This window comes from Pleurodeles waltl, chromosome 11 (genome assembly GCF_031143425.1).
Source record: "Pleurodeles waltl isolate 20211129_DDA chromosome 11, aPleWal1.hap1.20221129, whole genome shotgun sequence".
Lineage (NCBI taxonomy): Eukaryota > Metazoa > Chordata > Amphibia > Caudata > Salamandridae > Pleurodeles > Pleurodeles waltl.
This window is the reverse complement of record NC_090450.1, coordinates 701529625-701542807: the sequence shown is the minus strand read 5'-3', so window position 1 is coordinate 701542807 and position 13183 is coordinate 701529625. Positions and strand designations below refer to the sequence as shown.

The window sequence follows — 13183 nt, the reverse complement described above, 5'->3', positions numbered from 1 at the left end:
ACTAGATCACTAAAGGTACCATGTGTGTGCATGTGTAAATAGGTGTCTCCTGGTGGCTTGTGACCAATTGTTGCATAGCCCTTCTTGGAACGTGAGCATGTGGAGTCTTGCATGGGTTATGAGGGGGATGCAAGATGCCATCATGCCCATTAGTTTTAGGACTGTCCTCACTGTCAGAGACTGCCCCCTCTGGTAAAGGCGAGTTAACTTTATGACTGCCTGTACTTTCTTCTGAGTAGGGTTCGCTTGTGCTTTCTTCCCATCCAGGTCTTGCCCCTAGGAAAAACTTTTCAGTTTGCAGTTGTAGGGATGATTTCTTGTGGTTTGTGGAAAACCCCAACTTTGGTAGAGCTGCGATAACTGTGAATGTCCCTTCAACATTCCTCCTTTGTATTTGCTTTTACTAGACAGTCATCTAGGTAGGGGTAGATGTGAATCCCCTTTCTTCTTTGGAATGCTGCAACTATTGCCAGGCATTTTGTAAAAACCCTTGGTGCAGACTTTATGCCAAATGGTAAGACTGTGAATTGATAGTGTACCTTCTCGAGCACGAGCACGAGCCCAAGGAACTATTTGTGTGCCTGATTTATGCATATGTGTAAATAGGCATCCTTTAAGTCTATGGTTGCTATGTAGTCCCTTTTTGTAGAAGTGGGAATACCTCTGGTAGTGTTGTCATTTTGAAGTGTTGTGTGCGAATGAATATGTTTATAAATCGGAGGTCCAGGATTGGCCTTAGCGTAAGGTCTTGTTGTGGCACCAGGAAGTAGGGTGATTATTTTCCCTTATTCAACTCCTTTGTTGGCACCCTTTCTATTGCATATTCCTGCAGGAGTTTTTACTTACTTTCTTCCTTAGTTGTACCAGTTCTGTTTCCTGATACTTTTTCTTCTTTGGTGGTGGAGGGTTTGTGAGTTCTATACAGTAGCCGTGGTGTACCACTTTTAAAACCCAATTGTCTGTGGTGATCTTTGCCCATTCTTGTGGCTGTTGCGCTATTCTGGCTACTACTGTTCTTGTATGTGGGCTTGAGGCTATTTCTGAGTCTTTTGAGTTTGCTCCTTATCTGGAGGTTTGCCCCTTAGCTCTCCCTCTACCACGAAGGAGGTGCCTTGCAGGATGAGGCCACTGTTTGTATCCGGCTTGTTGTTAAGTCTGGTGTGTACCGCCTTGGGCCTGCTGTTGCTGCAAACGATTCCCATCCTGTGGGCCTTTTGGGCGTATTTCCTCCCCTTCTGAAGGTGCCTCTGTATTGAGAAGTGCCCATTGCTTTTGCTGCCTCATTGTTCGTTTTAATTTTTTGTAAGGACTTGTCTACCTCCCGACCAAACAAAGCATTTCCAGTGAAAGTTTTGTTTATAATGGAGGCCTGAACTTCTTGCTTGAAGCCGAGATCCTGAGCCAAGCATGCCTCCTAAGAGTTGTGCTCGTACACAATTGTCTGCTTGCTGTATCGGCGGCATCCAGTGCTACTTTCAGACAAGTGCTATTGATAGTCTTACCTTCCTGAAGGATTGCTTTGACTCTTTACTTATCCTCTGGGTGCTTCTTCATTTGCACCTCAATCCACTCTTGGTGGCCATATCTGAGCAATGGAGTTTGCTATGCGACATTGCGTTGCAGCCTCTCCTTCCATCTTCCTCCCTACCATGTCAGCCTCTTGCTTTCTTTCTCAGGAGGACCTATGGAGGAGTGTGCATTACTCCTTCTGGCAGTAGTGACAATGATAGAGTCTTCCACTGTGTACCCCTTGGATGCATCTGGGGCCCTTTGAAGAAAGCAAAGTTTATACTTCTTTTCTACCATTGGCCTCACACCTTTTGTTGAAGCAGGTTATTTGAAGGCCTCTATGCCCTGGTCCAGTATGCTAGGTAGCATTGGGAGAAACAGATTTCCCTTGCTTGATGACATGAGTTTCTAGGAGAAAACGCAGGACTCTTCTCTTCCTCTAGAGACACTCCATACCTTTCAGCTGCCCTCTTTATCACGCTATTGTAAAGTGTAATGTTGTCAGGGGGTGATGGTCTCGAGGGGTAGTTGTCGACTGCTTCTGGGCTCTCAGTGTTGAGGTCATTCCATTCATCCTCAAAGCCCTGTTGCCTCTTCCCCGTCAGGGTCGTACAATTCCGCCTCCTCTTTGTGGGGCTCTGATGTAGCCGGGGCCTCTAAAGCAGCCTCTTCCCCTTCGACTTCTGTGGTCGTGGAGGACTTACATGGAATCCTGAATTCCCTTAGTACATCGCCTTCTTGCCCCCATTTCTGCCTCTAATCTCAGTCTCTTCCTCCCCCACCTCTAAGGCCTTTTCGATGTGCTGTGTAGGAGATGGTCTCTTTTTCAGAGTAGGCAGTTCTTCCAACAGTTTCTGGGTTTCTTCTGTTGTGGTTGTTTTTGTCTATTTCGAAGCTCTGCATTTATTAGTATCCCTGGTCTGGGATCCATGGGCTTCATTTGTTCATGGCCGACCCTCAATCGTTTTCTTGGATGTCAGGCTGCCTTGTGCGACTTTCTCAGGGATCTTGGATTCTGAGGTTTTCGGTGGACTTTTCACCTTTTTGGGTCTCTTTTTGACATCCTTTATCGCTTTCTTTGCGGCTGCCTCCCCCCTTCCTTAACTCCACCTCCTCCCCCCAAGGATTTCTATATTCAATCCACCGACCTGCTTCTCATCACCACTGTAAAGGCTGAGATCCTTCAAAAGTGCCTGTGGTTTTGGGCTGTATATTGCTACGTGGTGTTCCTCTCTGCTTTCAATGCACCCTGACAGTCTTAGGCATGAATGCGGCGCAGGACTCTCAGTTCTCGACCCCGTGGTCCCTCAGCACACAGTTACAAACTTCTCGCGGGTCATGCTGTGCGACTTTATGGTGTCAGTTCAGGCAGAATTTAAAGAGGGTGCTTTCCACAACCCCTACCTTGTTTCATTCTTCAGTGACATTCAAATTCCAGTGAGGTTCCTCAGCAGGGTGCCTGAGCAACGGTTCCCTTCTCTCCATCGGTCACCTTCTGTCTATCATTCCATGATTTTTTTCTGAAAACCTTTTTGGCGTTGTTCCTAAAAAACTTCAGAGCTCATCCTTTTGCTTCCAGGCCAAACAGCGGAAAAGAGAATCTGAAGATGGCTACCATGCAGAGGAACTTCTAGGGCACCGTCTGATGTCACACAGGGAACGCAGAGAAAGAGCAGAGAAAAAAAAAAAGAAAAGAAAAGGAAGACAATTCCGGACCCAACGACTAGAGGGCAGTATAATGCACAGCATGTGGATCCAGAAAAGGATTCATGCTGCTAAACTCTTGCTTCTGAATTGTGGACTGTAGGTTCCAGGAATGGTTAGTCTGGAACCCGAAAGCCCAGCGACTGACATCAATGCAGGGACCCTAGATTGTGCTATCATTCCAGGGACCAGACACCAAGCTACACTACTGTTCCTGGAAGAAAAGCCATTTGTTTTTTAATCCTAGTTCTCCAGCATGAAAATCTTAATGACTTCATGAACAAAGATGTTGAGTTTATAAATGGCATCATGGAACATTTTATACCTTGAACAAACGCTCGCACCACTTAGCTCTCCACACTTATTGAAGAGGACGGTTCTTCTGCTTTTACAAAAACAGTGTTAAAAAAACACCCAAAAAAAAACACCCAACTTTTAAACAGACTTTAAAAAAGCAGAAACCTTAATGAGAAATTAATAGATTTGCAAAGATAGGTTAGAGACCTCATTTGGATAACTGCTTGTGAGTTTCGAGCTTCAGCTATCCCATAAGAGAGCAGGGCCTGTAAGGCAGGAAGGGAGCTTTACCTGGATTAGCGGCATAGACATTATATGCCCCTTTTTCAGATACAGATGCTGTCATTCCTCTGCCACCTTCTTTTACATGCACATTTTGCATGTTTAGGCGGGGGCAGCTTGATGGCAGGGTGCTTATCCTTCAATGAAAAATTCTGTTTGTACTCATACATAAGTAACACGAGTAAAAAAGGAGCAGCAAAAATAAAAAAATAACACACCATGAGTGGCAGAGAGAACATGTTTTGCAGTGCTAGATTTTTTAAGACATTGAACAATTTGGGAAACTTTCCGATTCACCAAGTCTTTCATGACAATCTATACAGTTCCTTGATATGCAGCCAACAGCCAAAATGTCAGACAAAAAATATACAATGTAGTAATTTTGGCGGTACACATCTATTCTCTTTTGTAATGGGTCAGGGTGAAATACTGTGCAAACAATATGATCAAACTCCAGTGAACTGAATGGTAGTTCAGGGTCGCCTCAGAAACTGTTTCCATGGAAATGGTGAACTTTGTCAAATTATGGCTGTGAAGTTTTCAAAATGCAGTCAAGTACTTAACTTTACTTTAGTCTTTTTGAAACAAGGTCAAAAAAGTGGATCGACACCCATGCTAAAGTCTCTGGGTGAAATGGGCAAGTCGAGCTCACTCACAGCAATTAAGATCACCTTAGACTTTGCCGTCGAGGTTATCGATTATCACTTTGACATGGGTTGGGTTAACCAAAAGTGCAGAATTAAGTCTGATTTGACCATCAAAAAATCATTCCACTTCAAATCAAACCCCCTGTGACCGTTAATGAATTCTTATTCCACTTTAATCAGACCCCCCAGGTACCCATTAATGAAGTTTTGTTATTGTGTTTTTTGTCTCGTTGTTAAGAAAATATCTCAGAGGTTTGTTTCCAGTGATGGTAAACCTGTTAAAATGCCTCTGCAGATTACCTGTTCACTACTTTCTGTGTCAGTTCAGTGTGAGTGTTTGTTGGCTCAGTATGTACTTTGAGCATGAAGATCGCTATGATGGAGAGATTAAAGTCATAGAGCAAAATCAATAGGACATTAATTTCCTTTCAGAGGATCTCAGTGTCTGTTTTCTCTTTCCTTAGTCTGGTAATACAATGTTGTGTCGTCAGTTTGGATCAAACGTGAGTTATATTCACATGCTGGCTGAAAGAGTCTAAAAGCAAGAGACATCACCCCAATTTTCAGTATGATTAAGTCATACTAACTCTTCTGGGAACCAGCTGGTGTGCTAAGCCTACCAGAAAGACATTCACCTCAATAACTGGGAACAGAAGTGGTGGCTGATCTGGAACACTGACCTTAATCCAGATTCAGCTGTTCACTCTTTCTTGCATCAGACTCAACAAATTCATTTTTTCTATTCCTTATTCACCGTTATGTTTCAAATTAATCTCTATGAACAGAAATGTCTCAGATGCAAGAGTGCATAGAAGGGATGCAGACAATTCAACGTAAAGCGAAGTTATTCTCCTTTGTCAACCATCAAGAAGATTCTGAAGTAGCCACCTAGAATGTTAAATTTGTGTTTATCACGTTTCCTCTGCACAGATTCCACTGGTCCTCTATGCACCGCTGCAGAGGTCTCAAAAATTTTTGTATTCTGTATGATGAATATACAGGAGGCCACTGAGATGTAAGGCAGGAGAAGATATGGCATTGTATGAAGCTTTAAACAAAATATTCTCTAGAATAAAGAACATTCTCTTCTGGAAGACGCTTTCAACCAGGTTGTGTTCACCAACACTTAAGCAGTGAATTCTAGGCACAAAGATGTTGAATACTTAAAATTCACTAAGTGTCGACCTAGATTTTGTACATTTGCAGGCCAAGATCATTTCTGTTGGCTTTTTAGCAAGCTCCTGGCCACATTATGGGTTGATAAACATCCCTTACTTTTTTTTCCCCTCCAACGTAGGACCATATTTCTGCCATTCAACTGGAGAAGGATCTCTGAGAATTCAGCCCATATTGAGGGCCATGAAGTGGAATTGATTTTTGTTTACTGTGAGCCTGAACATGTCTGTATTTGAGGGCAACTGAGGCCCAGAAATGTGCATCTTTCCAGACCATGGGAGATATCCAGCCCCCATTGGAACAGCAGGAAAATGTAGCATCCTGCATTTGGCTTTTCACACACTGCTCTCTCTTCTACACTACTATGTCGTATTTGATACCAACAAAAGCAGGGCTATTCTGCTTTCATGAACCACAGTGCAGTTCTACCTAAACATGTGACAAGACTTCAAGAACTAAGGTCAAACTGTGAGGGTTCAGAACGCTTACAACCTAATGTGGACTCATTAGACGGAATCCACTTATGATTAAACAACTGTCTGGGAGTTGAGTTTTAGAAATTAGATTAGGACATTGAAGCTGTGAAATGTGAAACTTTGGCAGAACAATACACAAAATGTATAACCTATTTACAAGATACAGGGGCGTTCTTGTACATAAGTATACAAGAGTCATGGGTGGCAGAAATAGGCGACAGCAAGCGGTCTAGGTTTTTAAGAATTAGTAGGCGGGCTTGAGAGCTCAAGGTACATATATGGGAGGAGGTGCCTCAGAGCTTGAATTCCAGAAGAGTCTAAGCAGTTGTTTTTTTAAACTAAACTTTGAAAAGGTGCTGCCTGGTGAGTGGAAAGAACTTTCTCAGTGGTACAGCAAACGAGTGAGATCTGAGACATGATGTGCACAAAGCTGAGCTATAAAAGGTTGTTGTCCAGACATTAATTTCATTATATTTGACTGACGAACAGCTAGCCTGCTTGGTGTGTATATAGAGTCATATTTGTATGGGTGACAGTGCTCTTGTGATGAATAATGATCCTGTTGGAGTGGACAGTAAGGCAAAGCCGCATTAGTTGCCCAATGCAGAAGACAAGTTTACCAGTTATTAAAGTACTTTTGATCTTAGTAAGTTTGAGCTTTTTTTTTTTTTAGCTAATGCAGTATTATAAAATGTGTATTTATAAAGCACATTGGGCATATTGGTGCTGAATAACAGGCACATATTGTTACCCAGCACAGTGTTATTTTATTGTCCTCTAAGAAATGAAACATTGAGTAGATCAGCTGGGATTCATATCTGTAGCCAGAAGGTCAACCATAGGTTTGAGTCGATCCAATAGTCCACTGAGGCGCGAGATGTGGGATATGGTGGAATTAATCCCTGTTAAATAAATGTATGCGAAGGGGAAAGAATATGTAGAAAAAACAACAGGAAGGATAAAGCAGTCTGAGCAGAGCACACCGGAAAATAGATGACCTCCATTATAGTGAATAAGAGCTCTGAGGTACAGAAGGCAGAGGGAGAGCCATTAGTAGGCAGTAAAGAGATCAAGGTGATGGGGATTGAAAATAAATAGTTCTGTTGGACAGAGGTTAGAAATAAACTACTTACTTACTTGTAAGAATAGTTTTGCAATTGCAAATTCTTCTAAATTCACTGGCTGAGCACCATTATGCCACCTAACACATAGGTTCGTAAAAGTCTTGAAAGTAAATAATGCTTCAATTTTGGGCAACAATGTGTGAGCATGGGGCATTTCAGATGTACTGTGGAACCAAGCAGTGGGAGTATAGGTAGTTTACGAACAGTAAATTAACAGCTGCTCTTGTGTCTTCAGATACAGTGATGCGAGATACTGGAAGCTAATTAAAGAGGAGAGATCAACAAATCTGTTACTTTGCAGTTCAGTAAATGGAATCCAGAACTCTAGATCACCCTAGGAGCCACTCTGCAACATCACATTAAGAACTAGATATCAGGTTACGGAAGTCATTTGACAAGGTGAAGCTAGATCACTACACTGACCCAAGTCAGAAACCAGGTTCTGAAGAGATACTCTTTTCAAATATCAGATTCCGGATGGCATATGCAGCACAAGGTCAGCTCCATATTGTGACATCACACTGCAGATGTTGTGAACTTATGTTGCAATCTGGCGTCTGGTTCCTTGAGAGATGCCAGGCTGTAAATACCGTTCCCAATCCAGGTCAGTGGTATAATAAAGCCTAGGAACTCTCCGGCGTTATGACAAAAGTAAAAGGTGTACCAGTGCTATAAGGAGACAGATCAGAGTACTGCTAATGAGCGGTGGGTCACATAACGACTGTGTGAGGTGCGGGTGGAGCACCGGTATACCGTTTCTCCAGGTCCATCCAGTGTGATCGCTTAAAGAAAACCTGCTCATGCCCTTTTTCCCAGCTTTTCGCCCGAAGTGTTAAAGAATGAGACCACTAACGCAACAAGTTCAATGCTGCCTCGACTTACTTTTGGTAATGCAATGCTCGGCAGGCAGAAGGCGCTTCTTAATTAACCCTTGGAGGACAGAGCGCACGGATGGTCTGTGTACCAGCTGTAGCACGAAGAGATGAGACTGCAAGAAAGGGGGAGTGTATTCAGCACACGAACAGCAGACCAAGTGTTTACATAGAATAACATTAAAGAGCACTTCCAGCCTGTAACAGTTCCCATTCGGAAGCGCCTTCATTACATTTACCAACAATGAATGGAATCTCAGACAGGTGTGTAGGGTACATTATGGAGTTTAAAAAGGCATACACAATTTAAGCAGAAAACAATGTCTATGTAAACACAACATTTGGTTCACCTTTTATTACGTTTTTTTTTTTAAAGAATAAAATTAGAAAATTAAAAATGGAGTAAAGCTTTGTCAGCAGCCTTACTGCTCAAAATCCTTTTTCAGTTTTGCCTATTTTAAATTAAAAAATAAGATTCTTCCTATAGGCATTCAGTCTTAAATTAAAGAAAATTGTGGATTTACTTTAGGACTGACAAAGGACCTCCAAAATCCCAGGACTGTAGAAAAGAGAGGGGATTATTTATGAATTTAATGAAGATACCCATATAAGTGGAAGAGCTCTAAGGAATAGAAGAAGGAAAATGTTACTTACACTGCAGGCGTCTGTTTGCAGCGTGTGGTACTGTAGATTCAATGCTAGGCATACTCTTGCTATCTAGTTTGGGCTTGGACATGATGACTAAATTATTTGAACAAAAATAAGTTGCAAGAGCTGTTGTGACTACTACCATAGTCTACAATTCACAGGCACACAGGGTCCACCTAAGATGGCTTTCCATCCAGTGGGTGAGTAGTGGAATGTAGAGTCGAAGACAAGTATACTGTGCATTATTATATGTATGATAGATGGAAAAAAGAAACATCTTTGAACATTGTAGGCTTAGAAGAGGTAGGAAGGCACATGGGAATATACAGCACTTCACATGTATGCAAGTATTCATATAGGTCTGCTTAAAAAATGTAAACATTACTTATGGTTAACATATATATTATTTATGACTAACATGTACATAGGTCATTGCATAGCTTACATACAAGTCATTTGATTATGTGCTTATCGATCTCGGCTTTATTATTTAGCTATTACAATGTGTGATACGTTATATAAGTTATTTGATTAGATGCTTATGGGCCTCTTTTATTTTATCTATCATAATGTGTAAATATAATCATAACAATTGTATCTAGATGTGCTTGACTAATAAAATATTAGGGAAAATATCAAGTAAAATAAATATAAAAAACAAAAAATGCATAAACCCCCCTCTTCAAAAAAAGAATGATACAAACACACAAATAAATTAACTTTATGTACAGCAACACTTGAAAATCTGAGTTTCTAACTATTTATCCATACATGCACACATGGGACTATATATACTACAACTTTTTATCTCCATTATTTTCCATATACATGTATTCATTTCTATGTAGTTCTATATATTTATTACTTTACTCCTACTGTAGTAAGATTAAAGCGCTCAGCTCTCTACAATGCACTACTCCATTGCTCCTCCTATCTCTCTCGCAAAATAGCCTCTACCTCCAATCTGACTCATCTCAAACTTCATTGTACTACTATGATCCCCCCTACAACCCTGTCTATACTCTTCCCTCCTCTAGCCCTCCTTTGACTAATGCCAAACCTTAATTTACTACTATGGTCTCCCAAATTAACACTTTCTAGACCCTTGCCTCCTCTAGTCCTCCTTTGACTAATCTCAAACTTCCTTTTACTACTATCTTCCTTATAACCCCTTCTAGACTCTTCCAGTATCTATCCCTCCTTTACCCATATAAATCCAACTAACAGACACACATGTCCACCGCTTGAGTTAATAACTTACATTTCCTTATACTAATCCACCACTAATCCATTTTGGGCTCCAGAGTAGCGTGCTACTCGCTGAATAGCACTTCAAAGTCTCGTCAGGGGTAGTAGGCGATATATAAATACAATTCATGCTACAACAGATCTTACAGGGTAAGAAACATTTTGTGTCCGAAGTGTGGCTCCAGACACACTTGCTCTGCATTGACAGTAAAGCAATTCCCCCCCACCCACCAAACAGAGGCAAGCGGGCAGAGGAAGTATGCTTGCCTTACCATAGCACATTTGGATGCACTTCACAATCCACTGGGTTTAGAGATGGGATGGACTTAATGGGGTTTGGCAGAGGCCACATATAGATGGTTTGTTTTACGAAATTGCTTAATCCAGTCTAAATAGTATGCGAGTGTCCTTTTAGCTTCTACAACCTGCAAGTCTAAGGCCCTTTCCACTACTTAGTCAGTGGAAAGAAGACAGACGTTCACTGGTCAGATGGATGTGGAAAGGTGACACTATTGAGCTGAAATTCAGTCGTCGGTCCAGAAGACCACTCTCTCACTATGGAGCTGAAGGAAAGGTTACTGGAGTTTCAGAGCTTGAAGTTACAGAATATGCCTGAGATATGTTACTGCTAACAGGAATGCAACCTTCCATGATAAACAATAAGTTAGGTGTGTAGGGGGGGTTCAAAGGGTGAACCCATCCACTATATGAGGACTGTATTGAGATAGCACACGAGGGCAGAAGGCAGTGTAGGAGGAATCACTCTCTTGAGCCCTTCCCTGAAGAACTTCACTACAGGGACTTTGAAGAGGGATGACTATTTCCTATTTTTCATACCCACTGCAACTAAGCACAAGTGTAGTGAGGTGTATGCTAAGCCTACCTTTTGCAAGTGTAGGAGGTGGCAAATAGTATTTGCTAAGAAGACATTATAGGGGTCTATTTGGTTGTAGATGCAGCAGTCAACAATCTTTTCCACCTGGCAACTTAACATCCAAGCATGGTGGGTTAATGTGTTCTGTGCAGTAGAAGTATACAATCCTCTGAGAGGATGAGATAGCCAAACTCCAGCACCTCAGATGTAAGAGTGCCAGCTGAGCTGTTTTGGGTCTCGGTGTCAGAGTTGACCCCGATATAGAGTGAGAAAGTCGATCTCAGTTGCAGCTTCTCATGGGGAATGACTGACATCTCTAAATCTCTTAAACCTCTACATGTCACACAAGGAGAGGCACAGCACCAAACTGTCTACTCAAAGATACCCACATTTAAAAAAAAATAAAAAAAAAGGGGACAGAAAGAGACAAAAAGACAATTCCAGATCAAAACACTAGATGGTAGAAAGATGCATCACATATGAATCCAGAAACGTTTCATGCTACAAAGAGACACTACACGTGTGTCTGTCCCTGAACTTGTGCTCGAAACATTTGAACCAGATGGTGTAAACAAAAAAAAAAAAATTGAGCCCATGTCTTCACGTGTTGTGGACTATGGAAGAATTCACAACAGGTCTTGTAACTCCTAGCTCTTCAAAGAAAAAACAGTTGACATGTCCATACTAACTCTAGATGGCTGGTGTAGGCAGAGCATGTGCATCTACAACCGCACATGCTATGACCAAACATGCCAGTATGTCAAGGACACTTGAGATGAACAAATTACATACCTTTGGTTACACTTTCTCTGGTGGACACTCCAATTGTAGGTTACTCACCTTCAGAATAACACCAATTGCCAGAAAGGATGCAAATTTTTTTCAATAGCAATTGTTCCTGTTTGTCAGCTGGTGGCACGAATGGGCTGAGAGATGGCCTTGTGCTGCATATAGTCATCACCCCAGCATGTCCGGGTCAGTATTGTTTTGCACTTCACTGTGCCCTCAGATGCACATCAGCCCGGACAAACTGGAGGTGACACTGCACAAAACTAACTTGAGATCTTTTTAAACAGGTACAAGAATTCAAAGAAAAGCAAGGTGGGAGCTAGAAATCTGCAGTTGGACTATCCTTGAGAAAGAGGGCTACCAAACGCAAGTAACTTCTTCTAATGGATACTTTTAACCACACATTTCTCACCTTCTGAATACATTCCCAAAGATGTATCTTCCCCAAAAGGTAGAGAGTATGAGGAATGAACAAAAGTGAGAGCAGGTAAAATGACCCTCTCTGTGGACCTGATTGTTTAGGTGGTAGTGTTGGTGAATGCACATGTAACAGCGTGGCAGATAACTAGGATAGGAACTCTGCTCAGGCTATAGTTGAATGTGATTATAGGCCCTCAGGTTGCCCCTTCTTGGCCAGGGCATAGGTTGTCTTTATCCACAGGGCAATCCACTTAGATAGGGCCTGTTTCTGCATGCTTTCCCCTTCTACGTCCCAGCAAAGCCCACAAAGAGCTGGTTGTCTTCCCTGCATTCCCTGGTATGCTCCATGTAGCTATGAGGGGCTATCTTTGGATCAAGCTGGTGGAGTCTCTCCTCTTTTGAGAGATAGAGAGAAAGGAAGGAAATATCATCAAATGACCCAGATGGAAGAGTGATAAAATATTTTTCAGAAAGGAAGCCCAAATTCTCAGCACCAATTGGACAGGAAGGAAAGTGACATAGGGAGGTTGCACTGACAGGCCTGCACCTCATTGATACAGCACGCAGAAGAGATTTCAACATGAAAAGCTGAGCTGATGGCGAGGAGTCATAAATCAGCACTGTGCATTGGCTCAAATAACATGCAGATCAGAAATGTGAGTACTAAGTGAAGTTTCCAATGAGGAATAATGAAAGGTCTCAGCAGAAACAAATGTCATACAGGTGACATGAATATGAATGAAGAAGATTAGACAGGCAAACATAAAAAAGGCAAACATTGTTTCAATGCGCTGCCTGCAAATTCTTGCTGGGCCAAAAGATAAGAAACAGAATATCTGATAATTTGGCCGCTAGAAGATCAAGAGGAAAGTCCCTAGTAGAGGTAACAAATTTCTCCCAAAGCCTGAAGAGGCTGAGGGTCTGATTACGACTTCGGCGGAGGGGATTACTCGGTCCCAAATGTGCCACATATCCTGCCTGCCAAATTACGAGTCCATTATGTCCTATGGAACTCACAATACGGCGGGCGGGATATCTGTCAGATTTGGGACAGAGTAATCCCCTCCACCAAAGTCTTAATCAGGCCCTGATTTTTTTGAGAGGCACCTAGCTGCAA

The 13183-nt window shown here is 42.0% G+C and overlaps 1 protein-coding gene across 8 annotated transcripts in view; it reads right to left on the bottom strand.

Annotated features, from left to right (window-relative positions):
* Positions 1 to 13183, bottom strand: part of ZMIZ2 (zinc finger MIZ-type containing 2) — a 233846-nt gene that overhangs the window by 35857 nt on the left and 184806 nt on the right. For all 8 annotated transcript variants that reach the window (XM_069214275.1, XM_069214283.1, XM_069214277.1 and 5 more), the window contains one exon: positions 8098 to 8203. In XM_069214275.1, the coding sequence (XP_069070376.1) occupies positions 8098 to 8203 (106 nt within the window). The remainder of the gene's footprint in view (positions 1 to 8097; positions 8204 to 13183) is intronic.